The 27,943-nt window shown below is 42.3% G+C and overlaps 1 protein-coding gene across 1 annotated transcript in view; it reads right to left on the minus strand.

Moving 5' to 3' along the window:
• Positions 1–1,597: 1,597 nt before the first annotated feature.
• Positions 1,598–27,943, minus strand: part of svild (supervillin d) — a 60,074-nt gene continuing 33,728 nt past the window's right edge. Inside the window, exons 5-29 of the mRNA XM_033611346.2 lie at positions 27,005–27,102; positions 24,402–24,504; positions 21,175–21,731; positions 20,117–20,246; positions 13,397–13,544; positions 12,702–12,785; positions 12,258–12,344; positions 11,764–11,947; positions 11,486–11,658; positions 10,710–10,871; positions 10,359–10,495; positions 10,126–10,273; positions 9,337–9,482; positions 8,900–9,075; positions 8,536–8,671; positions 6,463–6,763; positions 6,046–6,200; positions 5,559–5,661; positions 5,224–5,431; positions 5,006–5,139; positions 4,759–4,914; positions 4,151–4,294; positions 3,864–3,976; positions 3,215–3,370; positions 1,598–2,999 (exon numbers count right to left, since the gene is read on the minus strand). Of these exons, the coding sequence (XP_033467237.1) occupies positions 2,913–2,999; positions 3,215–3,370; positions 3,864–3,976; positions 4,151–4,294; positions 4,759–4,914; positions 5,006–5,139; positions 5,224–5,431; positions 5,559–5,661; positions 6,046–6,200; positions 6,463–6,763; positions 8,536–8,671; positions 8,900–9,075; positions 9,337–9,482; positions 10,126–10,273; positions 10,359–10,495; positions 10,710–10,871; positions 11,486–11,658; positions 11,764–11,947; positions 12,258–12,344; positions 12,702–12,785; positions 13,397–13,544; positions 20,117–20,246; positions 21,175–21,731; positions 24,402–24,504; positions 27,005–27,102 (4,026 nt within the window). The 3' untranslated portion in view covers positions 1,598–2,912. The remainder of the gene's footprint in view (positions 3,000–3,214; positions 3,371–3,863; positions 3,977–4,150; positions 4,295–4,758; positions 4,915–5,005; positions 5,140–5,223; positions 5,432–5,558; positions 5,662–6,045; positions 6,201–6,462; positions 6,764–8,535; positions 8,672–8,899; positions 9,076–9,336; positions 9,483–10,125; positions 10,274–10,358; positions 10,496–10,709; positions 10,872–11,485; positions 11,659–11,763; positions 11,948–12,257; positions 12,345–12,701; positions 12,786–13,396; positions 13,545–20,116; positions 20,247–21,174; positions 21,732–24,401; positions 24,505–27,004; positions 27,103–27,943) is intronic.

The raw sequence follows: 27,943 nt of genomic DNA on the forward strand, positions 1-27,943 counted from the left end.
ACAATTGGAGTAAGAAAAACAGACAGAAAATTACATCGTATTAGATAATACGGATGTGGACAAAGTTTTCGTTCACGTTCATATTTTACAGTTGAAAAAAGGTTCAATATAAAGCAATATATTGCAATATTTTTTATCACAATACTTAAAATCGCTATAATATTTTATCGTATCGTGATAATAAAGTATAATGGAGCCTATAATAGAAAATACGAATCTGTTGTTCCCCTCAGTTTTATGAATTGTTTTATTCATCTTTTAACTCATAATTTCTGCCCACAGCTAAACTGTTTTGGTTTATATAGTTTTTATAGTGTTGTCTGTAGCTGCAGTAGCCAGCCCTTATCAACACAGTTGGAAGTTAACATAAGCCACCATATGCTGGTATTAATACCCAAGTGGCTGCTAAATTTGCTTTATTCACAAGCCAAAAATATCGATAGTATTCCATTAAGTGGATGGTAAATTTTGCAATTCACCAGACACAATGGCAGGTGACAAAAAAGTTAATTTCCAATCATGGTTATCAACAAAAAAAAACCCTTAATATGTCTCATCACCTGTCCATCACCAACGGCAGACACTAACCGTTAGCGACTGGCTAGCTAACGTTAGCTGCTGCTAGCTAACATATTTCTCTCAGGACTCGGTGGAAAACAAAAACAGAACTTAAACAGAGACTGAATATGACTTACATTTAATGGGGCGGACACAAACACGACTCCAAATAAATGCTCTGCGTATGCTAGGTGTGTAAATATGTAGCTAAACTGTTAGCTAACAAGCTGCCACTTGACAAGCTAATACTGCGTACATAGAAATTCTATTCATTCTGTTTCTATGGTAGTGTGCTCACAGCCTGCTCCGCCCCCTGCTGGCCAACAAATGTACTGCAGGTTTAAATCATGATAAAACCCTGGCTGAGGCCCTGAGAACAATAACATGATGTGGAAGATATGGCTGCCTGAGTCATTTTAATTAAATAGCTTTGTAACAATAGCTTTTCAAGCCTCTAATTAACCCAAATTACAAAAGCAACAACAGCAGACGTGTTCTCACAGTGGACGTTTTCACTGGTCTGATACAGATGTTAATAATAACATCATGTGTTCAGATGGACCGCGTCCAGGGCTCTGGTATTGTGCCCGGTGGCTCACTGGCAGAGCTTTTGGAGACCCCTGAGTGAAATGGAGCCATCGTTAATGTTATTAGTTCCACCTGCTGGATGACAGGTCCAAATACCTGCTGGGAAAAAGCCCTGGGAAGATTTTTAGAAAAACAGTGGCAAAGTTCCCAGACGTTTCCATCTGAAAACTGCAGAAAAAACACCAATAAAACATAGAAATGTGTCATTCTGAAAAAGTACTATGTTCCATTTCCACTGCAACGACATGCAGTGTTGATCTTAATGGGCATTTTTCACAGCATGCCTTCTGACTGTCACAGCAGGAAAAACACAGGTGTTACTAATAACACTCAACAATGGCTGCGCTCATTACAGCATCTCGTTAATCTAACTACACACACCTGTGCTTCTCCAACTCAGACATGTCTTCATGCCATCATCCATGCCATTTTAAAGACAGTAACAACCAAGCATTTTTAAAATACTTTATTTAAAAAGGGGAATTGTGAGCTTTAATATCTCATTTCCCTCCCACCAATGTGTACTGGTATGTGCCATGAAGTAAAAGCTGGCCTGGAAGCTTGTCTCCGCTTATAATGCAGATCTTATGTATCACAAAAAAAAGATGCATATTGCAACGCATTAATACTTGAGTAGAGCAAAAATATTTTTGTGAACATCATGCAGAGAGTTTCCTAATTCCGACATCACAGGCAGTTTGATTCACACACACCATTCCATCACATTCGCAGTATACATTTGTGGTGTCAGCTACAGCTATAAATGCACAGGTACTCACTCTCACACATTCCCACACACACTTAATACTTTTAGAGTTGCACACTCACTCTCTCTCACACACACACACACACACACACACACACTCTCACACACACACATCACATTTATAACAAGACAAAAAGATTAAATTTGGTCCCTAAAAACCAGTTGATCAGATGGCTGCCATCACTGGCGCACAGGCAGTTGTTCATGAGAACCAGGAAGTATTCAGTACCAAACCAGGGTTAGTTTCAGTGATGCTGACAGTCAGTAGCATCAATATGATGGAGTTAACTTTTCATGTTTTCTTTGGGATTTGGGAGTTTACTTTCTCACACCCCATCCAAACACACCTTCAATTAAAAGGATATATTTGCTGTTACAATTATGAGTCAGACGTCTACAATACGATCTTTGTTTACGACCACGTTTCTCTCAAATGTCCACAATTATAGCGAATGTTCTCTAAACTTTGATTTGTTTGCTTCTTTTCTTTGTCTGCCTCTAATTGGAGACATTTTTGCTGAACAATTTAATCCCATTACACAAAGCTGGCTTCTCCCGCGAAATATAAAAATCAATGAATAACTCCCTCAGTTTTAAAACCACAGGCAATTTTCACACAGACACATTCTCGCACAAAAATCGACACCTGTTCGGTGTCACACGCACAAACACATTCATTTATAGTATATTACATATTTATAACATGAGGGTAACTATTTTTTTTTTTTTTTTTTTTTACCATACAGGGAAAACATCTCGCCATCAAAAAGATTAAACAATTGCACATAATGACTGGCTAAAATATTTCAGGGAAACATTAAAAAATGGCATTGTTATTTAAAAATAGATCAACATTTGAACAAAATTGTACATTTGCTTTTCTTTGTCCTTTACAAAATGAGGACATGATTTTTTTTTTTCTTGGAATAAAAAAAAAAAAAGTAAGAAAAGCTGCTGAGAACATAAAAAACAGGCAGATTTGTGTACAAAATGATGAACTTTAAAACAGGCTCTTGCTTTTCTTCAGATTCTTTTGCTTCCAGTTTGGCAGAGCGTTGAACTCGACTCGACTCATTCCAAGAAGTTTCTGCAAGACATTATAAAGTAAGAGGAAAACAAATATTACTTGGTCTGAGTTTCAAATTGAAATTTCCCTTTTGTCGTGAGTCATTTGTCTAATACTCCTGTTGTGAAACAAAACTCACACACACTGGAAATAACCACCTGCAATGAAATACATTGACCTAATAAAACATAACTTTAAGGCCTTTTGATCCTATTCAAGAGCAGCCGGGCGCCTACCTTAAAGTCCTCGTCAGAGAGGTAATCTTCCAGGCGCAGAGGGTCCACTCCCTCTGGTGGCGGCTTCCTGGTCAGCTCCTCGATGGAGTACTGCTGCTTACTGAGCTGAGACAGCGCCTCCTTTACTAACATCACCTTGTTCTTGGAGCTTTCGGCCTGCACACACATATAAACTACAGTAAGTAAACAAATATCTTCTATTTGATTAAGGTAGATTTCAATAATATCAAAATATGTGCAACACATTACTTTATTTTGAATCTCTGCTGTAATCTTTTACACTGATATCTGTGGAAATTCTTTTCCAACTCAGACATGTAGTTCTGTAGTTCCCTCCATTGTGACATTAGAAAGTGTCACATTTATCTTGCAAGTGTACTCTTCTTCAACGTTTTGTTTACTTCTTGGATTTTTCCCACATGGAAATTCTGACCAATCAAGAGCAACTTTCTCACGCAAGACATTTGATCTGGTCCGCTTGTAAATGCTGCCGTGAGAACATGAATCAACTCTAGAAAATTATGCGACTTTGTGACAAAATGAGTCCCTGATATGGACCAAAGCAAGTCAACTCTAGGTCTGAAAGCAGCCTTTTTCAGAATAAAGGCAAAAACGGGAATATTTTGTGCATGTGAAATAAGTACCCCACCTTTGGAGAGATACTGGTGTCCTTCTCCCAGTATGGGAAGATGTTGGTGAAGGTGAGAGGTTCACAGCCTGCAAGGATCAGATATGCCAGAGGGGGGCGTCGGGGATTCTTCTCTGTAAATCATACCACAGTGTAGAAGTCACGAAAAACATGCTTTTGAGTTCAGTTCAAAATCCAGATATCTGCTGTAATACATGCTCAGAATGCTGACTGCATAACAGTTTACTAATGTAAATGTTTGGCTGCTAAAACCTTGCGTCCTGATCAATACGTCTGTGACCTCTGACCTTTACAGTACTGCAGCACCGTCTCCATGGCACACTTCCTCTCGTTGTTCCAGCGGATCTTTGCAGAGCCGGTACACTGTGTGTCCTCAGGCTGCCAGCCCTGCCACAGGTACACCTCCATACGGTTATCCAGCAGGAACAGGGCTGGAGGAGAGAGCAGAGCACTTTCATGTACATCCAGAAAAGAAAATCCTGTGAAAGAGTCTTTTAAACACCTGTGTCTTACTGTTCAGTTTTCATCAGTTCAAGGTTTCAAACAGGGAACTGAATGTTTTTGTAATTATTGTGTCGTGTTTCTTTGTGTGCGCCCTTGATGAGACTCTCTATACGAAATATCTTTGATTCAGATTAAGGTCAAGTCTTAAGAAAAGGCAGAACAAACACTTTTTCATGATGAATCTCTGACATGTACAAATTGTTATGATGAATGACTCACAAGGACCAAACATTTTACAGATACATTTCTACTTGAGACTCCAACTGACCATCAAACCTCAAACTAGATTAAAACATTGGAAGTAGTTTTACTCTCATCTATATTCTAGAAATATTTCTTAGCTTTATAGAAAGCATCAGACAAATGACACTGCTACAGGTGTGTGTGGTACCTGGCTGTTGTGCGGAGTAAAGGTTCTCCTGTAGGAAAGGCATCGCCATCACCCCCTCAGCCACTCTGGCTGGATACAGTCGCTCCTCCCCTTCGAACACCCCAGAGCTGGCGCTTAGCCGGAACAGCCGAGGTGTGTAGTTGTACTTCCCTGGATCTGGAGACAACACACACACACACACACTCTAGTTAAAACTCAAAAACAAGCATAATAGGTCCCCTGTAAGTATGTGAATGTGAGAACGGACCTTGCAGCATGCAGTCGTAGGCCTTCTTATCCTGCGAGCCCAGAGCCTTTGTAAACTCTGAGGGTTCAGATCCCTCCTCCACCTCCTCAACTTTCACATTGCTGCTGCTGCTCAGACCTAACTCTGCAGGATTCCTTGAAGACACAACCACAGTGAATACATCAGTCCACACATATCCATCTATTAGACATCTATGTATCCATCTGTGTGTTCCTTACCTCTGTGTTAGCTTGTCCGCAGCTCTTTTGGCCACCTGCCTGGCACCGACATGTGCTTTGCAGCCGTGCCACAAGTAGAGGACGCCTTTCTGAGCGTTAAGAAGCGCCAGGCTGGCACGAGAGCGCAGACTGGCACGCTGGCAATTTACCTCCACCAGTGAGGCCTCCACCTCTGCCTCACCGCGGACACAGAACAACCTCCAGCCATCTGGAGAGGTGAATAAAACATGGTTAGAAGAGTAAAAGAGTGTTCAACAAGTCCTTATTCACTGAGCTTGATACAGTACTTTTCCGTGAACCAAAGCCTCTGCATAAATCATACAGTTTTTCTTTACCTTTTTTGTTGGCGCCGTCTTCTCTGCTGCCCTTGTGGATGACCAAACCTCCCTGGAACAGCTGGAGGAAGCATGGAGGCTCTTTTCCCTGAGTCACCAACACCTAGACAAACCAATCAGATACACACAGAGGAAGAAAAACACACATTAAGCTCCTTTCTATGCACACACACCGGCTGGTTTGACTCAGCGTGTCAGCCCCGTGTGGCAGGGATTTGAAACTCCATACAACAGAACTACCCACTTGAAGGTTTCTCATTACGACGCACTTGTGCTTGTGAACCAATGCTAAGTTATTCTGTCCACCCACCTGGTGTTAAGGTGGTCAACAACTTTCTTGTACTGTTGTTTGAGTTTTTTATTTTCTCCCAGCTCTTCATGAATGTACACCGGATGCCCATCTCCTAAAGCTTGCTTGCAATGTTTTGAAAGAGTTTAATTTCTCTCTTCGAGCAAACTGTGCCAATGGAAAAGCCCCAATACTCACTTGTGACCCCCGATGGCTGCCCAGCTCCACTGTCATCAGAGCCGACGTTCCTTTCTCACTGACGCTGGAGCGGCTGCCTTGCCAGAAAAAACACGCCGTCCTCTCTCTCCCAGGAGCGCCGGCACTCAGTTCCCCGGGTTTCTGTCGCTTTCCAACTGACAAAACAGGACAGAACAGAACCAGAGTAAACCCAGTGGACAAAATTAAGACTTGTGCCTCCAGTTGTAATCCTTAAACTTAACACTTAAGCCACTCTTCTTAAACGCTTCTTTAAAAACACTTAAATTCATCACAACTACCAAGTGAAGTCAGGTGGATACTAATGCCACTTATTTTCTCTCAGGTCTCACTGCTTTATCATCTCACACATCCTCTGTTCATTCTTCAGGCTACCTCTGTGCCAAACGCATGACTCACCCAGTGTGGTAATAGAGTACTTCCAACGGATGATGTAGGCGTCGCCCTCGTGCAGTTGGCCCAGACTCTCTTTAGGCAGTTCCTCCTCGCCGTGCTCTTTGATGTGCCAGGACTCTACAGCTACTGTAGCCAACTCCGCCTGTCTTCCGTCATCTGCCCTCACCACGCCGTGGCCCCGCTGGACGTTCACTCCCTCCAGGACTGTCTTCACCGGCTCCGGCTCGTTGTCCAGCAGGGCCTTGGCGTCACATGGCTGCAGTTCCAAGTCGAACATGGGTCGTTCGATGGTGTGGACTGGGCTCTGAGCAGACAAAGAAGGTTTGTAGTCAGTTTTAAGACCTATCCAATCAAGAACTTGCACAAACCAAATATGAAAGCTGTTGCTGAATCACATTTTACAATCTAGAGTGTCTACACATATCAAACACTCTGGATTGTAACCTTTGTAAGCTATTTTTAAACCAGTTTTAAGACTAACAGGGGGCACAGATGTCATGCGTCACATAGGCGGAGCAGAGCAGGCATTTTTACCTGCTATACAGACTCGGTCCTCTTTGCAGTGTGTGGTTGCTGCCAGCTTTACTGTGTGTACATTGAGTTTTGCCAAGTTATAATGCAGTTAATTATGCAGGGTTTGGAAGTGTAGGCTGGACTAACTGGTGCTGAATTAATCAACTGGATAATTTGAACAATAGGATGCATAGATTTGATTCATTTATGTTAATGTGAAATATAAAAACACAGTGTTGCTCTGCGGCTTTGCTTTGCCTCTGGTACAATGAGGTGTTCATTTTTATCCTTTTACAACAAACTGTACTTGTTTTTTTTTTTTTTTTTTTACACAGTTCTGTGTAGTTTTTTACCTGTTGGAGGGCTGCGTAAAAATAATGTTGAGCAAATAGTGCTGCTTCTGTGGTTAGTGTAGAAGCTTTAGATGATTATAATGGACATGCTCTGCTGCAGGCATGCTGCACAGATGTGTTGCACTGCATTCATGTCCCATGTATTTCAACCATTCCAACCACTGATTTTTGGACAAATTATCTTTTTCTAATTCAAGTATTGCAGGTAAGTATAAATGTCATATATATGTGGTTCCATTCAGGAGTAGGCTTTATGAAGGAATATGGTTATTAGAATGAGAAAGGTTAATCTACATTTTGCCAACAGGTGAGTGCAAGTATAAAGTAAAAAGACAGAGTTAAGTTCAGTGGTAGGTTTAAAGATTTGTGACATCACAAAAGTGCACTTTTAGCCAGAGAAGCCCAGCTCATTTTGACAAAAAGAAATTAAAAGATGAAGGAATTCAATTGGATAAAATCTTTGTGGCATTAAGACCTCACAAATACAATTTTTCAACTATTTTTAAAGGTACACTATGCAGGGGCCTCCTATCACCACCTCCACTTCCAGCCACTGGTAGGAGGCCCCGGGGCAGACCCAGGACACACTGGAGGGATTACATATCTCATCTGGCCTGGGAACGCCTTGGGGTCCAACAGCAGGAGCTGAAAAGTGTTGCTAGGGAGAGGGACGTCTAGGGTGCATTGCTTGGCCTGCTGCCCTCGCAACCTGGCCCCGGATAAGTGGATGAAAATGGATGGATGGTTTATGCAGGATTGTCGGTTACTGTTTGTAAGCATGCAAAGTGAAAATAAAAGCCAACCCCAGATTCATTCTGGTTTGGCATTTCGTCTCACTATATTTGCCGTTTTTTGGCACCGGGTCTCTTGGCACCTGGCTGCTACCTTTTCATAAAGCCCTGACATCACCAGAGCACTGTAGGGGTACACGCCCAAAACTGCTGAACACAGAAAATAAGGATATACAGGCAGAGGGCTGAAAATACACCACCACACACTTCTAGTGCCTCATAAGTGATGGCTGATATGGATACATGAGTCTATACATTTTTTTTTTTTTTTTAAGAAAATCCTGTATGGTACAGGAAATCTTTAAGGCCTACTATTTATTCAACTGAATTTAAGAAAGACTTTTTAAGGACGTGCAGACACCCCGCAGGAGTCCCTGCTAAATTAAAAACATACACGCCCTTCGTCTAATCTCATCTACCTTCACTTCCTCTGGTAGAGCTGCTTCCTCCTTCTTCCTCTCGGCCCAGTCCAGGAACTTCTCTCTGAACAGGGATGTCTCATTGTGCTCGGACAGCCGGCCAAACAGAGTCCAACTCGGGCGACCCTCCCCCTTTCTAGAAATCACACACACAAAAGGAAATCATTTGAAAACGTCCAGTCTGTTCAGCTGCACTGACACGATTACGCCACTAGGGGCTACCATAACACAACCAATAATCTGACAAGCTTTGCGCCCCATTCAAGCCACAATATATCAGATAAAATCACATTTATCAGTTCACCACCAGTGTACTTTATAGCTGCTGCTGTAAAAGATGGTAGGATTAAGGTGTGATACTCACTGAGGCACATCTGTATTGGTGCAGGAGGCGTCTAAAGGGTTCACTCTGCAGTTGCTGTAGTCATAACTGCCGCTGTAAAGCTGTTTGCCCAGTTTCACTGCAACTTTTCTGTCACCCAAGGGCACGTCTTTCCCGTGCCATACGTACACCTCGCTGCCAAAATCAAACACTAAAACCTGGTGTGGGCGTTGGCGGCAGGGGAGAGAGAATGGACTGCGGTTATTACATCATGCAAAACAACAGGAACAATCTGTCTTTAAATGTCCGTCGGGACTATTATGGGTGCTTTAAGGACATCTCTAACTTTCATACGATCCCTTTTGACACTTTCTGTGCAGGTCCCAGAATTTCCCAGGTGCAAAATGAATCAAAATAGTTTTCCACACTAGTAAAAACTTCCCAGACACATGAGGTCATTACTCTGCAAGTGGTGTTACCTCTTTGGAGTCAAGCAAGGTGACACTCGGGATGGAGGCCCAGGCATCTTCGTGAGGCACCAGTTTGTCTCCCTGCAGTCTGTACACGCCATTAGAGTCTAACACCCCACTCTCGTACAGCTCGTCCTCCTCCGGCTCCCCTGCCCCTGTAACACACACAAACAGTCAGTTTCCAGAATGGGTTTGCCTGTTTCAATTCTGTTTTTACTTTTTAGTTTTAATTAGTTTCAGTATTAGTTTTCTTTCATTCAGAAAACTACACAATATTTTTCCTTTTAGTTTCATTTTTTCAGTCTTCCAAGTCTGGTTTTTATTTTCATTTCAGTTTACTAAAACTAGGTGTGAAAAAAACATTTTAATTAACTGTAATAAGCTTCACACACACAGCCAGAGGAGCTGAGTGGTTAGATGTAAAATCCTTTAAGTGCTGCAGCGTTCTTAAGCAAAACCTAATCTTAAATCTTAAAAAATCTGAAAAGCATTACAAATGTGTTTTGAAACAAAGGCTGCAGCTGTCATCAAGCTTCTCTAAAAGTACCCTAATAACTTATTTTCTGTGTGATGTATTAATCTCTGTTTGTGCTTGAGCTTAATAAAAACTGTTTGTGGTGATGTTAATAAAAACAAAGCAGCTCAGGAATGAGGATGAAAGGAAAACAGCCTCAGTCAGATGTGAACAGTAGTGGCCAAAATCATCTGCTCTTTTATAGATGCGAGTGCTCAGTCCAAATACATTCCTTCTGCTCTTCTTCTTCGTTATTTAAAGAGAGACTCAGTGTGAGTATGAACCTCTGTACTTGGTATGTCCTCCCAGCAGGCTCCAGAACTCTTTGGCCCATCTGCTCTCGGTGTTGATGCCCTCCTCCAGCACCGTCACCTGGGACGCCTTACACCCGAGGTCCCTCTTGGCCTGGACGAACGTTGCCATCTCGGACGCCTGGTCACACGAAGCAGAGTTCATCACGCTGCATTAACACCTGTCTAGACACTCAGATCTTCATTCTGTGTGTGAGGTTCTCTACCTTAGCTTTCTCAATGACGTTGGCGAACTCTCCGCTCCACATGTAGCAGTGCTTTGGTGTTATGAGAAGGAAGCAGTCGCCGCTGTTTAGAGAGTGGGCTGTAGGCTCCACCAGGCGCACCTGGACGTGCCTCCGACCTGCAGACAGTGACAAAGCGGCTTTTACTTCCAGAATCTGAAACATAAATCACTGACATATATTGTGATTTTTTTCACACACTCCAGCAGTTTAAGTGTTATGTCATTTGCGCTTCATTATAGATGGTTATAGGTGATAGGTCACTATACATCACACCTCCATTCACACACATATACAAAACAAGCACACAGTTTATTCTTTCCTGTTCCTGACCTTTGATGCGAATGAGCATGAGCTTGTTGAAAGGCAGCGTGCTATTGTTGGTCACAACATCAGTGGATTTCACACTGCGCAGGTTGACCTTGCGGAAGTTCTCCTTGCTGGCGAGACCCGCCAAGGCCACATCAGCCAGGTTAGTTTTCGAGTGTTTTGCCACTTTGAGGGAGAGAAAAGAACAATTAGAAACAAACGAAGTTGACCAGATTTACAGCCGCAGGTAGACAATATGAGACAGGACATGTTTTCAAATTTCTCTTTTCAAGTGGGCTGTACTACACAGAGCACCACGCAACTGCGGTGCTCGCTTCCTCTTCTTTATCGTGTAACCTGTAAAAAGGCCACTGAGGTCAGACAGCACTGTGAACAATATTTATAGAGAGGAACTGAATATAGGAACTACACAAGCGGCAGACTAAACTGAATATCAGGTACATAAAAATGCAGCTGCTCGTACCTTCAGAGCAGCCTTAACGTTTGCTTTCATGCAGTGTGCTTACTGATAATAAACAACTTGAGTTGTTCTTTTAAAAAGGGAACCTGTTTTGTGGCAGGTTTTATTTGCAGATTGAGGAGAGGAGACAGGTTTTTGTTTGGAATAAACTGTTTAACAAATGTGAAAAGTCCACGTGGCCTTTTGTATGTGTACGTGCAGTCATTACACAGCAAACTTTGGTCGTGGGTTAAACTTCTAGTGGTTCTTCAAAGCTGTTGAGCCGTATAAGACTCTTAAGCCTAGCTAAGGTGTGAACCGCAGATCTGAGCAGTCTTACTCCTCTCCACTTGGATCCTCTTTGTCTCCAGTGAGGCCACGTTAAGCCTCTGCTCTGTGTAGACCTGGCGGATGTCATTGCGGGCGGCCAGAGCCCGCAGAGGGTTCCTGGAGCCTTGGTTCCTTCTGGCTGGGCGTACTGCTCGCTTGTGTTCTGCTACGGCTGAGGTGAGCCTAAGACAACAACCAAACAGTGGTCACTTTAAGTTTAAGAAACCAAGGACTTATTAAGTCATTAAAATGGTTAAAAATAATGTCAGTGATTTACTATAAACTAACTTTGGTGTATCGGCCTGGATCTGGCTGAGGTCCTCCTCTGTCAAAACCATGCTGGAGTCCTGGAGTGATGTCGGTGAGATAGATCTGTAGAAGTTCCCGAACGTCTCATCATCATCCAGGGTCATCACTTCTTTCTCTGTCTCTGCCATCACCTCGACGGTGGATGCCTTGCCTTTGCTCACACCTGACCAAACCACCATAACAGGAAACAGGAAGTGATACACAGAACTTGTCTCTCGCTAACAATGCTTTTCATGAGCAAGACAAGGACAAGGTCATGGTGAGGTGATTCAGATATGTACAATTAGTTGGATATCCTGTCCAGTGAGTGGCGTTAAGTATTCACTATGGCTATGTGGCAGTAAAAGAGGCTTAAGAATGAAATTAAGTAACAAATTTGTATACATACATACACAACAGATCCTTAATAACATAATGTGTGTCACTCTATCATCTTATGTGGAAAACAACAACAACAAATATGTGGATTGTACCTTTATTGTGGAGCTTATCGAGGAAAGACTCAAGCTTGTCGAGCCTCTTGTCTCCTTCCACCTTCACATCAGTTCTGCTGGAGATTTCTGTTCAGCAAAAACAAACAGAGGCTTGATTAATGTTGGCTGGGTGCACTCATGGGCCACTTCACACAGAGCGGATATCGCCCACTGAATTGTGCACAATATGGAACCGCTATCTGCCCTGACTCAACGCCAAAAGCCACGCAATCCTTCTGTGACTTTGGCCCCCAGTGTTGTAAAACAATATTAATTTTGGCATTAATAAAACTTAAAAATGTCATAAAATTACTACAAAGATTTAAATTATTACTTTAAATATTCACAACATCCAACAAATGTTAGCAAGCTAATCACTGTATTGATTAACTTAATGACTCACACACTGACTGTAGGAGGGGAATATAGGGGAATGTCTACTACCTTCATGTGGCTTCACAGGCGTGGCATTAGACTTTTTGAGGGCGATAAGAGGTGACTCATCCTTCCCCGTGTCTGTCACAAGACCTGGAGGAAGACGAGGGGGGAATTAGGCCTCAATTAACAGTCATTTACATCATCAATTAATCTGGAAATCATTTTCTTGATTAAGTGTTTTTTCTAAAAATGTCAGAAAATAGTGAAAAACTGACATAAATGACATGCACTTTGGACTGACCAACTGCCCAAAGTGCATAGATTTTCAGTTTTACTTTCAAGACTGAAAAAGAAAAGCATCAAATTGTAACATTAGAGAAATTAATAATGTCATGTGGGCTGTGTAAACCACTGTGCTGTAGCCTAGAGTGTCTTTGTATAGAGAATCAAATGGAACACAGCAAAATTGCAATATGCTGTTGTAAAGGCTGCAAAAATTGTCCATTTTTCACAAAATCCTATTCTTTAGCTAACTGTTGATATTTTGTTTTTCTTTGCGTCAACTTTTCATAATTTTTTTCTTAAAATAAAATAAAAAAAAAAAACCTCATGTAGTTAAAGACCTTAAAGACACTTGAAGGAGTGCAGAAGTCGTGCAACAGTGTGGAAAGTTTGCAATTCAGACTTGGCCTCTCGCAGCAGAACAACAAGAATGCACAACTCGTTTCAAGCCACAGTGAGTAAACACACTGCAGTTTCACCTCTCTTGGCCATGCGCCCAGCCACAGTGAACTGGACCGAGTCGTTGGCTGCTCCTTTGCCTTTGCTCTTCCACTGCTCCTCCTTGTCTTTCAGGATCTTCATCCTCTCTGCCAGCGACACCTTGGGCGCCACATCGACGTTGGACTTCTGTTGGAACATTAATACAAAGATTTCGTTTTTAGGAATGTAGGTCATGCACTCTGCCGTCCATTTATTTCACGCAGGCACAGACGGCTATGAAGACATGGTGAGGTAATCTTGATAAAGCAAGAAACGCTGCATAAGGATATGACAGACGGCAGAGTGATGGTGAGGAAAGACAGTGAAGCAAAAACTACACCTCCACAAGTTCTTACTGTGTTACTCAAACAAAGAACATGAAGAATGTGGAGCTCTGACAATAAAACACCCGAACCCCCCGTTTATATACCTCAGCCATCCATCACACACTATTCATTAGAGCTTTCCTTATGTGATTTACTCCTGCTGCCATTTTTGCACCTGAACTCCACAATTAAAAATGAATTAGCAGCGCTTTACTGGCCCCTCCGGTCCCACTGGACCCCGGGAGCTGTTTTAAAGTAATTAATGATATTCCACTCCTAAATATTTGAAGCATTTTATGGCCCTGCCTGGGTTTTTACTGGCTGCCACCCCTTATTCCTCTGCTAATAACGAGCAATTCGCTGCGTGTAATGTAGCATGGGTTGACTTGCTTTCTACACACAGCACAGTCTCACAAACACACACCTATCGTCACATCTCTACACGCTACGACTGCAAAACACAAACCAGCCACAGACATGTATAGATCCATATTAGAGCAACAGCAGCTGGCAGTTCAGACTGCAGGAAGTGGAAATAAATGACAAACAAATGATCCGGATTACTGAAACCAAACAGCTCGTTACAGTCGGAGAGGAATTTTCATAGTGGATGAGCGATGATCTGTGCAATCTGCTGACTGTCATACTTTAATTCATGGCACCATCTTTACTGTAAGCTCTGAAGAGTCCACTTAAACATTCACAGATGTCAGCAGCAGCTTCAAAGCGAAAAAGATGTTTGGTTATGGTGGTCAACTGTAGCCGCACTGATGTCAGTGTGGTGCCAGAAGAGCAACGTCAGCAGACTGTCCTCTGATTTTATGACATGAAATTGATCTCGATATAATAGCATAGGCTGAATGACTTGAGAAAAATGTCTACTTGTAACTTCTTGCCATTTGTTGCCATTTAAAGGGGATCTATTGTGCTTTTCGTGATGGATTTCTTTTATGGTCATCTGCTCCAGGCACGCTACTGCAAGTGTTATTGCATTTTATCTCGCACTGAATGTCCTGTGTCCTTTGTTGGAATGCAACACTTGAATGTCACAATTAATTTTGTTGTATTCCCATGCAATGACACCAAAGGCTGTCTAGTTCTAGATCTAGTTTACGTTACACACACTGTTACATGTAGCTACATGCTTACGTCAGGGAAACATGTCATCTTGGCTGTCAATGTTGGTGATTTCTCTCTGATTTTGGATCATATTCCTGCTGGAACATGTTTTAACAGCTTTTACTGGTGACTTTTAATGAGAGAAAGTGCCATTATACTCTGTTAAAGTCGTTCCCTGGCTGCAATGACGGTGAGACGCTGACCAATCAGGACAGACTCGACTTTTGCTGGAGGTAGACTTAAAGAGACAGGCAGAATTAGCATTGATAAGCTAACCAGTTAGAGTTAGCTGTCTTCGGAGTTGGCAAAGTTGATAGTTGGCGCTTTAAGGTACACTTTGCAGGCATTGTTGGTTAATCACCAGTGAAAGTGAAAGCCAACCCCAGATCAGCATTTTGCCTCACTATATTTGCATTTGTTTTGGCACTGTGTCCACGATGTTTGTAGCTTTGTAGCTTCCACTTGGATGCCTGATGCTACTTATAATCTGCCACCTGGTTGCTACCTTTTTGTAAAGTCCCCATTTGACTGGAACGCTGTGCCCAATAATGTCTTTAACACAAGGAAGTAGGGAGCAAAATGACAGAGGCTCTCTGTAGATAAATACACCACCACACCCTTCTAGTGGGTCAAAGTGAAGATTCAGAGCGATGACTTCTATATGAGCAGAAAAAATCCTGCACAGTATACCTTTAACTTTCAATCTAATTTCCACAGCTTGTTTAACTTGGCTAGTAGGTTATCTGAGTACCTGATTAATATAATGCTTACAGCTATGGGTGGGGGGAAAAAGTCTGCAACATATTTAACATGTTTTAACATATTTATTGCAACATATTTAAAAATCGCAGTAACTTTGAATTTCCACTAAAGCCTCATGATAATATCGTATCATGGAGCCTCTAGTGATTCCCATCCCTACTTACAGCTACCATTCAACATATTGTACTAAACTGTTAATAATTTAGAAAAATCATTTATTAATTTTGTGAATCAACAAATAGTCACTGCTGCATTACTTAAATTTCAAAGCATTTCCAAAAAATGTCATTTTAAAGAGGTCATTCAGTTCTGTCTGAAACAGGCCAAAGAGACTCTGTGACTGGAGGGTCAAAAGTTTAATCCTCACAACAGTCTTTGTGTCTAACAATATATTTACTGTTGAACTGTCCCTGAGCAGCGCTCTCCATCCCTGCATAACAAATCATTTTTGATACCCTGGCAGAGAAGAAGCTGGAAACTGCCATATAACAAAAATCCAGTCACATTCAAAATATCAAGCCTGAGGTATCCTGTGTGCTTTGTCCTGAATTAATGTGACACATGCTTCAATATCCAAACAGCCAAAGAAACAAAATGGAAAAACACCAGTTTCCCCTCAAACAATCTTCCACTCAAACCATAGCGACCTCTGTCCTCATCTCTGTCTTTGTCTCTCACTGTTTTTTTTTTGTACTTTAATGTCAAACATGTTGCATGCAGTGGTCAAATATTAGCCCTCATGGGATGAAAGTTCAAAGAAATACACCTAATCACAGTGGTATGCACACAGAGACACCACTGGGGCTGAGCATCAAAGTGAACTCTTGCTGATTTCATGGAAGAATATGATACATCTTCTGACATACAGAGCTGCTTCTGCGCGTCTTTACACAAATTAGACAAACTCTGAGACTCAGAAGATGCTTGTTCTTGCACCTTTAAACTATTAGTGCTTGTTGACCACAAGAACAATACAGTACAATACTACGATAATGCTTGCACATGCAAACTACCATATCTGTCATCTCACATAGCCCTAAAGCGTTCTCAAACACTTACAGACCGCCCCAGGCCCTCCAGCTAGCAGCCCATCTCTGGACTCAATCAGAGAGGGGAAATACCTTGGCCTGACAGGACCCCAGAGAGAGAGGAGGAGAGGAAAAGGCCTGGGCCTCAAACCCCCACAGGAAACCATTTTTCTCAGCCCTGCCTCACTGTACGATGAAGGCAGCACCTCGGCCAAACCTCTGACTCAGATATCAACCGAGTGAGGGCCAGCAAACCACAATCATGTACCAACAGCAAGTGTGTTGACAGCTGTGATTTCTCAGTGGTAACTCTCTGAGAGTGTGTAAGAAGAGCTCAGGTAGAGAGTTAAGGGCCGGAGAACTGTTTAGCCAATACGTCCATGCAGAGAGGCGCGCATACAGTGCATACGTGCACACACTCACCTGAAGGGGCTGGGAGAGGCTGACAGACTGGTGTCAAAGAAAGGGGTAGAGTCCGCAGGTGAGGACAGAGGAAACTGGAAAGGAAGATTAAGGGAGGAGGAACGGTAGGAAGAGGAGAAGAGGAAAGGGAAATAATCAGAGCAATATAGAGGAGATAGAGCATAGCAGGGCAACATTACACAGCTGGAGAGAGCAGGATTTAGCATGGACGACTACAGAGGAGACATGGGTCATTTAAAGCCTGGCACAAAGTTTGGGAAAATGGGAGAGAAAGGAAACAGGAAATAGAAGGTTTACAACGCTGCATGCAGAGAGGAAACTAAATCTAATGCAGGGTATGAAACAGGGGCTGCACAGTATATCTCTACTGCGCCATAAATGTATTGTGAAAGACTGCGATATTGCAACAGGGGATTTAGTTAGTTGAAACAGATTATCAGTACAAATCTGCACTTCAAAATGTAACTATCGGTCTTTGTTTTATTGTCTCTTGTGTTCATTCATTCATTTCCTATCCCAGGAGCCTATCCCAGCTGACACTGGGCGAGAGGCAGGGTACACCCTGGACAGGTCACCAGACTATCACAGGGCTGACACATAGAGACAGACAACCATTCACACTCACATTCACACCTATGGACAATTTAGAGTCTGTGGGAGGAAGCCAGAGTACCCAGAGAAAACACATGCTGACACAGGGAGAACATGCAAACTCCACACAGAACTAGCAAGGTTAGCAACGTTCTATTGACTAAGCTCTACTACTTGCGCACATCTCTCGTAGAAAGGCAGAGCTGACTACACTTTACGATCTTTTTGTTAATTATAAGTTATATTGTTATTGTGATTTTACGCACGTCTTCCTCATATCATGCAGCCCTTGTATGAAACTAGCCCCACTGTTCCATCATAATCCAGTCTCACCCTGTTGGTGAATGTTTGATTCCTTTCAGTGCATTATCTTGTGTTTTTGAATTGCCTGTTTATCTTTATCAACACACTCACAATGTATCAGAGATAATCCACTCATCTTTAGCGGATTATCTCTGATACATTTTCTGGGAATCAACACACCAGGGACAATATGTCCCACTTATCATTCATCTTAATGGACTGAATAAGACTACTAGTCTTCGATGAGTCATCGCTGGAATACAAAACCCCACATTTAGAAAATCCTTGGGGATTTAAAGCAAACAGACACTAAAAGAATATTTTGAAATCATCTATGTGGAAAGTAGACTTTATAATATGTAATTTAATGTACTGTCAAAACTGAATTTAGACAAACAACAGTTTGTTTTCTTTTTTTAATCTAGACACAATTCATCACGACCTAATGACATACTGCAAACAGTCAGTGTAACTTATGATTAGCCATCATTATTCAAGACCCTCTTTAAACTGAATTTACAACGAGGCCTCACTTTACAACACAGCCATGCTGCACAGAACAGCTTAACGGGCTGAACAGGAAACATCTGGAACTGGTTGAAGATGACCACGGTGCGCACCATGCATGTTACATTCCCCCGTCTCCCACATATCAACCAAAGAGCAACAACATCTGCTCCGGATTGGCAGTGTTTAAGATAAAATGACATGCCTAAACATTAAAAACCAACAGCCTTTCCTCAAGAGAGAAGCGGGAATGTAACAAGGATGGTCACAGGGAGGGGAATGCCCCGTAGCTAATGCCGACATGGCACCGGTGCCAGTAACTCAGCCAAACCATGTATTATCTACATCTCTGATGTGAGTTAGTTTCTCAGAGCTCTACGGTAGCAGCCGCAGAGCACAGCAGGTTCCAGACCAACTCACAGGCAATAACCTCAGATAGAATTAAAGGAGCAAATCCGCAGACATTTTGGACACCAGTTTGGCCCTCTTTCATGAGTGGTGAGTGAGTGATGCAGCTTTTAAGCCATTAATTTTAATAGACTTTGTGTTGACTTTTCGTAATTAGGACAGACCACACAAATACAAAATGACATCAGTGTTCAGTATTCAATTGAGCGAGGATTTGTTCAAATATTTGGCTGCTGTACTTACTTATTAAGTGGCTTTTTTCCAGACTAAGAGTAGATTTATTCTAAGGTTAGCTCATCCTTGGATGAAGGATGAGCCCAAAACCAGAAATCCCCCCCAAGAGGATCATTGACCTGGACAGACGTCGGGCCACGAGATGCTCTGAATAAATAAACATGACATCACTTCAGTATTGGTGTCCAATGGACCGTTTTGGGGATATCCATGTGGCATTCATAGGATTTTTCCACTGCTGCAGTACAGTTCTTTATTTGCACTGTTCATAGAGTGGTTATCATAGAGTTCAGTGTTGTTTTTCACTTGAAAACTCAGCGAGGGTGGTCTTGTGTGTATAGGCGAGCATGTAGAAACCTGCGTGCATTCCTGTCAACACTCCAAATATGTCACTTACCTTAGCATGTGTTAAACATTAAACCATCTACGCTGACATGTGTAAAACTGTATGACCTGGATGTTTGCGAGACATGGAGTCTACAAAGAACACAAAAGCCTGCTTGTGGAGGGAATTCTGTTTAAACTTCAAGGACAGGAGAAAAAGGAGAGTACAAAAACCAAGAAAAGGAAGCAGGCATTAGCTTGGAAGGTTTGCAGGTGTTTGGTCAAGGTGTAGGATTTTATTTTCACAAGGGGGGAAGGGGTGTGTCTCTTTTTCTCTTTGGGAGGCAAGCTAAGCCCTGGATCTCTGGGCTTTGGCGTCACCACTCCCAAATCTGCTGCACCCCCCCCTCAAGCCCTCCTAACCTCACACCCTTTTGGCAGCGACTCGGGGAATATAAGCTGATTCAGCAGAGGAAGAAATGTGTCTGCAGCCAACTCTTTCTTTCCCTGCACACACAAAAAGCTGAGGGGAAGCCTCGTCATGTGGCAGCGTTTGCTCTTTACTGTTGAGCCCCCCCCCCCAAAAAAAAAAAAAAAATTCAATGCACTCCAGCTCCAGTCTTGTAAACCTGTTGGAGAGATGACGAAACCCAACAATACCAAGAAAGAGTTTGCTCAGGAGGTAAAAACCTACCTTTTTCTTCCAGGCGTTTTCAGCATCATGGAGCTGACCGAAGCGCTCAGCCAGTGATGTCTGGACCTGCTCGAATGGTTTGGCTTTCTTTCTATCCTTCTTCTCACCTTCACTTGTGAACTCTGCCAGTCTGAAAAAGGCAAACAACACTTTAGTTCAAATTCCCATTCAAATACATTGCCTAACCCAATCTTACTGTGCATTTTGGAAAGCATTTTGAGCCTTGAGCCTAAAGTATTAAAAGCCCCTTTTACACTTCGGGAATGTTGTGCTATTATCCCATTTTGCCTCTCTGTATAAAAGGTACCGGCAAAAAACAACTGCCTCAATTACTTTTTCTGTACAATCCCATATCGGCGGGAGCTAGGTGTCAGCATTCATGGACATGCTGCCAATGACACTTCTCGCTACTGTCTTATTTCCAGCCTCGCTGCCCCTGAAAAAAAATAATTTTTCCCTCATTCACTATCTGCTTGTACATCCCAGCTCCTGTAGCAGCTCGACTCCTCTCCTCACCACGGATGTATGAAGAAACTCTCACCTCGTGCTACCGTTTTCTCTTGTGTCATTTGTCAAAGAACAGATAAGAAGAGAATAGTTGTTGAGGTCAAGAAATATCCCAAGCTATACAACCCAAAATCCAGACTTTATAAAGACAATGGCAAAAAAAGTTATTGCCTGGCGTGTCACAGCTTTGGAGATCAGCAGTTCAGGTAATAAATCAAGTTTAATTAGTGGGTGTCCACACATGCTTTTAAGCTAATTAGAGGAGGAAAAGTTCAGATCTTCTAGTAAAAGTAACAATAACTGTGTGTGGTCTTCTGTCGACAGACTGCAGCGCAACATTTCCTATTGGTACAGAAGGTAGTATTTGATGCACGTCATTCAGCACTTCAGTACTAGTGCGCTTTCAGCCTAAAAGGGCGAGACTACACACACACACTGGAAACACTCCTCTAGTTAAATGAAAATCCCTTTTCTTTGCATGGACACAAAAATGCACATTTAGGCTCTATATATTGTCATAATGTGTGTTGTGTTTGTGTACGTCCAATGACCTCTGTTTGAGTGAGGAGCCCTGGCTTCCATCCAAACTGCTCTCCAGTTCCTCAACATCCTCGGACACTGAGGACGTCTTCTCCAGGCTCTCGTCAGGCGAAGGACTCCTCATCTCCTCAAAGCTCGCTCCGCTGTTGCTGCTGCTGCTGCTGCTTCCCTCCCTCTGCTGTCTCTCCATGCTGAAGCTCCCTCCGTCTGTGATATCATCAGATAATGACTCATCCTCTCTGTCGTTTTCCCCATTGACCTCTTCCTCTTCTTCTTCCTCTATCTCCTCCTCATTCTCCTCCTCTTCCATCTCCTCCACCTCCTCTTCACTCTCGGGGTGGCTCAGGGTGACGTTGCTTTGTCGGGCTGGCGCGCAATCTGGCGTGGAGCCCTCGCTGTGGTCCGACTCCACGCTGGTGGAGCGGCTTTTCTTTAGGATTCCCTTGATGCCCCGTGGCCCGGAGTCTTGGCGCTGCAGCGAGGCAGGCTGGCAGGGAGGAGAGGGAGGGGGAGAGGCGTCTGTGTTCTTGCTGAGGGGGAGAGCCCTGTCGGAGAGGAGACTGGAGGGCTGATGTGGAGAGGGAGAAAGAGAGAGAGAGAGCTTTTTTTACTACCAGCCATAATATTTATAATATTTGGGAAAAGACGATTAAAAGTTGCAGGACTACTTGAGGTGCAGTCTATGGCACGTAACCCTCTCTGACAAAACTGACATTTTCCAGTTTCAGCTCCTTTGCAGTTTCTGCATAAACAATGAAAACCACAGAAATAGAACGAGACAATCACTTCAAATCAGTCAGTATTTTTCAACCAAAATTGTCCAAGTTAAAAAATAAAAACGACCTCATGTTGTGTCAATCACTTTTATACACTGACTGTGACACTTAAGTCCATCATTGAAGTTTTCAGAACAGGTTAAATTTCCTACGTTTTTTAGCATCTGTCAAAAGCCTTTAGAGACTTGTTTGACCAAGAAGCATTAAAGAAAATGTGGTGTAAGCTGCAGGACATATGCATCCGCAAAAGAAGAGAGGAATGGAGTGCACAGAAACATTTTATAAGTCAGATCGCCTATTTTAACAGGTCAGATAGTTATATTCAGATGGATGATGATCTCAAGGGGCAGGACCACACACAGAGAGACGGAGAGAGCAACACTGTGGACACAGAGAGCTCAGTTCCTTCAGGTAGCCGCAGTGCCAAATGCCAAACACAGGCAAAGCCGCTACAACCAGGAAGGTACCTCAAGTGGAGGTAGGCAAGGGAGCAAATTCATCTTTGCATTCTGTCTCAAATTGCAAATTTTCATGATGAATAGAACAATAAAATGCATCACGTTTAGCCTGCAAGGTTTCTGTGTGTAACAGTTAAAAATAATGCATACAAAAAATACAGACTTTGTGTGCAATGGCCTTCAGTGTGTATGACAGGCCAAGATGACGTTCTCAAACTAGTGAGTGTAACACACTAAACAAAAACTCTCAGTTAAGTCAAAACTTAAACTGAGCAAGGTTAATACTGTCTGTACTTCATTTTCCACATTAAGGTGCCCACAAGGGAGCCATTATGGTTTGTTTATACTTTTTTTTACCATCTTTAAAGGGCAAAGATCCCCTCCACACATTTGACATATAAAAATAAGCTGCTTTGAATGAGAGTCTGTGTGTGTGATATAGTTTTCAAACAAAAATCTCCCCTTTAACTGGTTAAAAGTTCTTAAAGGGGACCTATAATGCTCATTTTGGGTTTTTACTAGAACATGTTTGCATGCTTTAACTTTCCAGAAACATTATTCTCCTCATATTGTACTGTATTCACCCACTGTCTGAGACGTCTGTCTCTTTAAACCCCACTCCTAAAAAAGCCCAGTCTGCTCTGACTGATCAGCGTTTCCAGGGCTATTGAATCTTGGTGCCTCTGGATTGTGAATGCAACTGCTGAGGATGAATGTAATGGAGCATAGCGGCACTTTTCACTGTGGGAAATCACCAATAAAAGCTTCTAAACCAAATTCTTCACGATTGGACATGTTGCAGCAGGAATATAAGATGAAATCGGGAGAAATTAACAACATCGGCAACCAAGATTACATGTGTCCCCCAACAGTGGAACTCAACCTTCATTTTCTTTAAAACTAGTCAAATGACCAAGGCCAGTGGTTTAATGCCAGTTCTACTCTCATTCTATTACTATGGTGAAAACCCTTTTTCTTTTTCACATACACTTGCTTCTGTTCCAGCTGCTGTGATTTCTGCCTTCTGCTGTTATCAATAAAGCCTGGGTTAACAGGTCAAATGGGACGGGTGAAGAGGTTAAAGAGATAAGTAAGAAGAAAAAAAGAAGACTTGCAGCTGGAGAGAACTGAAACAATGTTGATTAGAAAAAGAGATAAAGTGAAAATCTTGACTGAAACAAAGAGAAACAAACATGGTGTCAAGACATCTGCAAGACTTGTTTGGGCGACACTCATGTTTATTCATTTTCTGTGAGAAAAAAACATTAACAAAATAGACATGTCAAACTTGTAATTGTGAGACACACTTTTTTTTTTTTATAGTCTGAGCTACCATGACATGTTAACAGCTTTAAGTATGTGAGTGATTGCGCGTTTAATAAGCATTTAAAAAGGACTATATGTTCCAAAAATTCAGTTAACACATGCTTATGTGTGTGATATGCTGTTGCTTGGACGCTACAACAGCAGCTGGAGCAACAGCAGACGCCCTACGACAGGTCAAAGGTCATGAGGGAGTGCTAATTTAGAAGGAGATGAAGGGAGAGACAGATCGTGAAGCGCGCTGGGCTTAAAGGTGCAACACTAACCAGGTGGTCTTCTCAAATAAAAACCACTGGTGTGGGGGCATTGTGTGTGGTATACAGTACGTATACATACTGTGATTACTTGTGAGGATCAGGTGATGCAATCACACTTTATCCAGATGAGATAAACAGTGTGTGTGTGTGTTTCAGCTCTACATAAGTGACGTGAATTACAAACTACACATCAACCTTAAAAAACAAACAAACAAAAACCTAAATTAAACCAGACCCAGATGTAAAAAAAAAAGCCAAAGGTAAGTAAGAGTTTGGGAATCGTCTCACATGCAGCGCAACAGCAGAGGTTAAAAATACGATCTTTCCGCAACACAATCCAGAGAGAGAGGACTTTGAGTTATGGAAACCATGTGGCATCTTTTATGTGCAAAACGTCATGTTATAAACAGGAAAATATACTGACCTTTTCTTCGACAGTGGGAGCATATTCGTGCTGCTCCTTCCATGACGGCTCATCTGTGGCCTCCTTCTCATCCATTACCTTGCTTCTATCGGTTTTGGGAAGGCTGAAATATGAGCGGAAAAGAGGACGAAGATGGTGGAAACAGACGGGAAAGAAAATATGTTCAATAAATTTGATGTGAAAAACGATTCAGCCATTACATAATGGAAATGCAGAAGAGAGCTGGCTGTAAGGTGGACTCAAACCACAGCGTGAGAGACGTAACCATCATTAGACTGCTGTGTCACCATGACATCGTCCTTCTGTTATAGATCTATTACCCGTGCCGTACCCGTTTAAAAATGTTTAGTTTTAGTATAGTTTCTGTTAGTTGGCCCACTAGATGACTCTGCACACCTTACACTTGTGAAGGCTAAGAGGTGTCAGGTTTAAACAGTGAGTAGTTACTTCATGTAAAATGCAGCCTCAGAGTCTTTTTCACTCTGACCAGAACACAGCTCTCTGAAATAACAATGAACACTTATTGTGGTCAGATGTAAAGATATCACACACTGTGCAAAATGGTGACAACCAGCAGCTGCAGTACAAAAGAATCTGTGTCAGACTTCTGTCTCAAAATAATATGGGTGGAGCCCTGTTCAGTGCTTCATGTTGTGTTCACACCGGGCACAAATAAAACAATTCGCCCGAATGAGTTACATGTCAAGTCAATGAGAGGACATGGTTAGATGTGAACGCGAATGATGCAAACTATGTGAATTAAGCAGCACGAACGAAGGGAGTAACATGCCTTAGTCATGAGCCTACTTGCGAGAGTTGAAAAATCTAAACTTTAGCAACTGATTTGTGCTGCGATAGCCAATCAGCATTGTGCTCCTCTGGAGGGGTATGATGCTGAAGACGTACTGGCCAAAGTTCACTCATTGATTCAGCGATTTAACACGCCTATGATGTGAGTCAACACAAAATATTCTAGCGTTCAAACTCATGCAAGTCACGCAATGTGAAAATTTGCATCATGTCTATAGTGTAATTTTGTATGAACACAACATTACACTACAAAAACTTCAGATTGTAACTGGTTTGTAAGGCAGAGGATGACTCAATCTGCTTCTTCAATAGCTTCCACTTTAGTGTGAAATTATAAAATAAAGTCACATGTAATGAAAGTGAGCAGTAGACTGACTGAACGTGGAAGACTTACGACTAAATTTACACATAATTTTCTTTGGATATTGCGAGCTGTTTATCATTTGTTTTGTAAATGGATGTACGTTTTCAGAGTGAACTTCTTTACACTAAAAAAAGGGAAACATTTGTTATTTATAGGTTATTATGTAATGGGTTTACTGGTCTGGCCCATTTGAGATCAGAGTGGGCTGTATGTGGCCCCTGAACTAAAATGACACCCGTGAATTAAACTACATTTTAGCATAATTTTAGTTCCAGTTACCTAAAATGTTTTTTCATACCTAGATTTGGCATTCAATTATGTTTTAGTTCATTTCAATCAATAAACTTGCTGCAGAAGATCTTGTTTTCCTACCTTTTCCCAACACAAAGGGCGTTGCTTCGATCAATAAGCAGTCACTGATATGGCACCTTGTAATCAATGCAGGCACTCAGCCAGCATAATGATAAAGACACTGAACTTAGAATTCACTGAGACAACCACCCAGCTCATAATCATCTCATCTGATGTGTGTTTTTGACCTTTGGAAGGCAGTGATGCTCTGACTCATTTTAGTTTTAGCCTCCTTCAGACTTGATTCATTTGCACAGTAGGAAAAAAAACAGCAGAAATACAACAACAAAAGCTTATTTTGTGTATATGAAAATGTTTGGTGTGTTGCATGCAGTGCATCTAAGCTCTCCAAAAAGGTCTCTGACAAGGTCCAGTTACAAATAGTCAAATATCCTTATATAACCTCTGAGTTGGGTGGAAACTGAGAACACTTCACGGGTCAGTTCAAACTTCGTGTGGCCAAAACGGACAGAAACTAACCTAATTATGTCTTTAGCCTATCTACACACACACACACACACATTGGGGAACACATTCATAGATCATACAGATACACTCAATCTCCGGCTCAGTCCAGGCTCCAGTTGCTAAAGTGCTAAGTACAGTTTGGCTCTCACTGCTGCAGCTATTAACTTCAGTCGAGTCTGCATCACCATGGCTACCACCTAGCACTGTTGTGTGTTTATGTGTTTATGTGTGTGTGTGATATTGAGTGTGTGGCATTAAAGGCCAGCTCTGCAGGTTTATCTGGTTTATCTCTGCAGCTGTTTACATCATTAACAGATCTTTCAATAGGTCTGTAATTACCTCTGTGCTCCACTCAGTCTGCTCGGTCTGTGTGTGAGTGTGTCAGTTGGTTTCAAGGTGATTCTGTGTGTCCTGTCTGCTCGTGTTGTGTGGCTCATGTTGTGTACCACAGACCACAACATCTATTACCCCAATGGTGAAAAAGAAGACTCCATTCAAAGCTTAAATGCAGTTAGTCGGAGACTTTCCAGCAGCAGCTACACAATTTCTGGTTTCACTTTCTTTAGAACTCAGTTCAACTGTGATTGAAAATCAGTTTGACCGTGCCTACCTGATGGAGGAATCCTCTTCGTCACTGCTCATTTGCTGACACTTTAGCCTGTCGTTGGCACACCGACCGCTGCTCCCATCCTCCGTCCCCTCCAGGTCCTGCAGGCAGAGAGGAGGGCGGCCGTAGCCTAAAGGTTAGGATTATGTTTGCAAGACGTTCTGCTCACCTCCTACACCGGCTGTTAAAAAACAAATCTCGGTAAGGGGAGTGAATGAATGAATGAGGCTCCACCCATACACTTGAGTGAAGCAGTTAACCCTTCAAATGCTCCTGTCAAGTTAGTCAGGTCATAGCTGTGGTGTGCAAGTGACTATGAAACTTACTCATCCTGAGTACAGAGAGTAAAAACTTGAGAACCGAGAGACATGAATGCTGCCTGCTACATTAAGGTGCCCACATGGGAGCCATTATGTTTTGTTTATACTTTTCTTACCATCTTTAAAAGGCAAAGATCTCCTCCAGACATGTGACATGTAAAAATAAGCTGCTCTGAGTAACAATTTGTGTGTCATATACACACAGAAATCTCCAATTTACCTGGTTACAAATACTTAAAGGGGACCTATAATGCTCATTTTGGGTTTTTACTAGAACACGTTTACAAGCTTTAATGTTCAAAAACATTATTTTCTTCATACTGTACTGTATTCACCCACTGTCTGAGACGCCTGCCTCTTTAAACCTCACTCCCAACAAAGCCCAGTCTGCTCCGATTAGTCAGCGTTTCCAGGGCTTCTGAATCTCGTGTCTCAGGATTGTGAATGCAACTGGGGGATGACTGTAAGGGGCACATGCCACATTTTTTGCACCCTCAAATTCATTGTTTTCAATGTGGCCATGCAGCAGACGCCAGAGCCCTGAGATAAACCAGCTCAACTTTTGGAACGCGGCAGTGTGCACCGCATGTCATGTGATGAGAAACAACCAATCACAGCCAAC

Source organism: Epinephelus lanceolatus, chromosome 21 (genome assembly GCF_041903045.1).
Source record: "Epinephelus lanceolatus isolate andai-2023 chromosome 21, ASM4190304v1, whole genome shotgun sequence".
NCBI lineage: Eukaryota > Metazoa > Chordata > Actinopteri > Perciformes > Serranidae > Epinephelus > Epinephelus lanceolatus.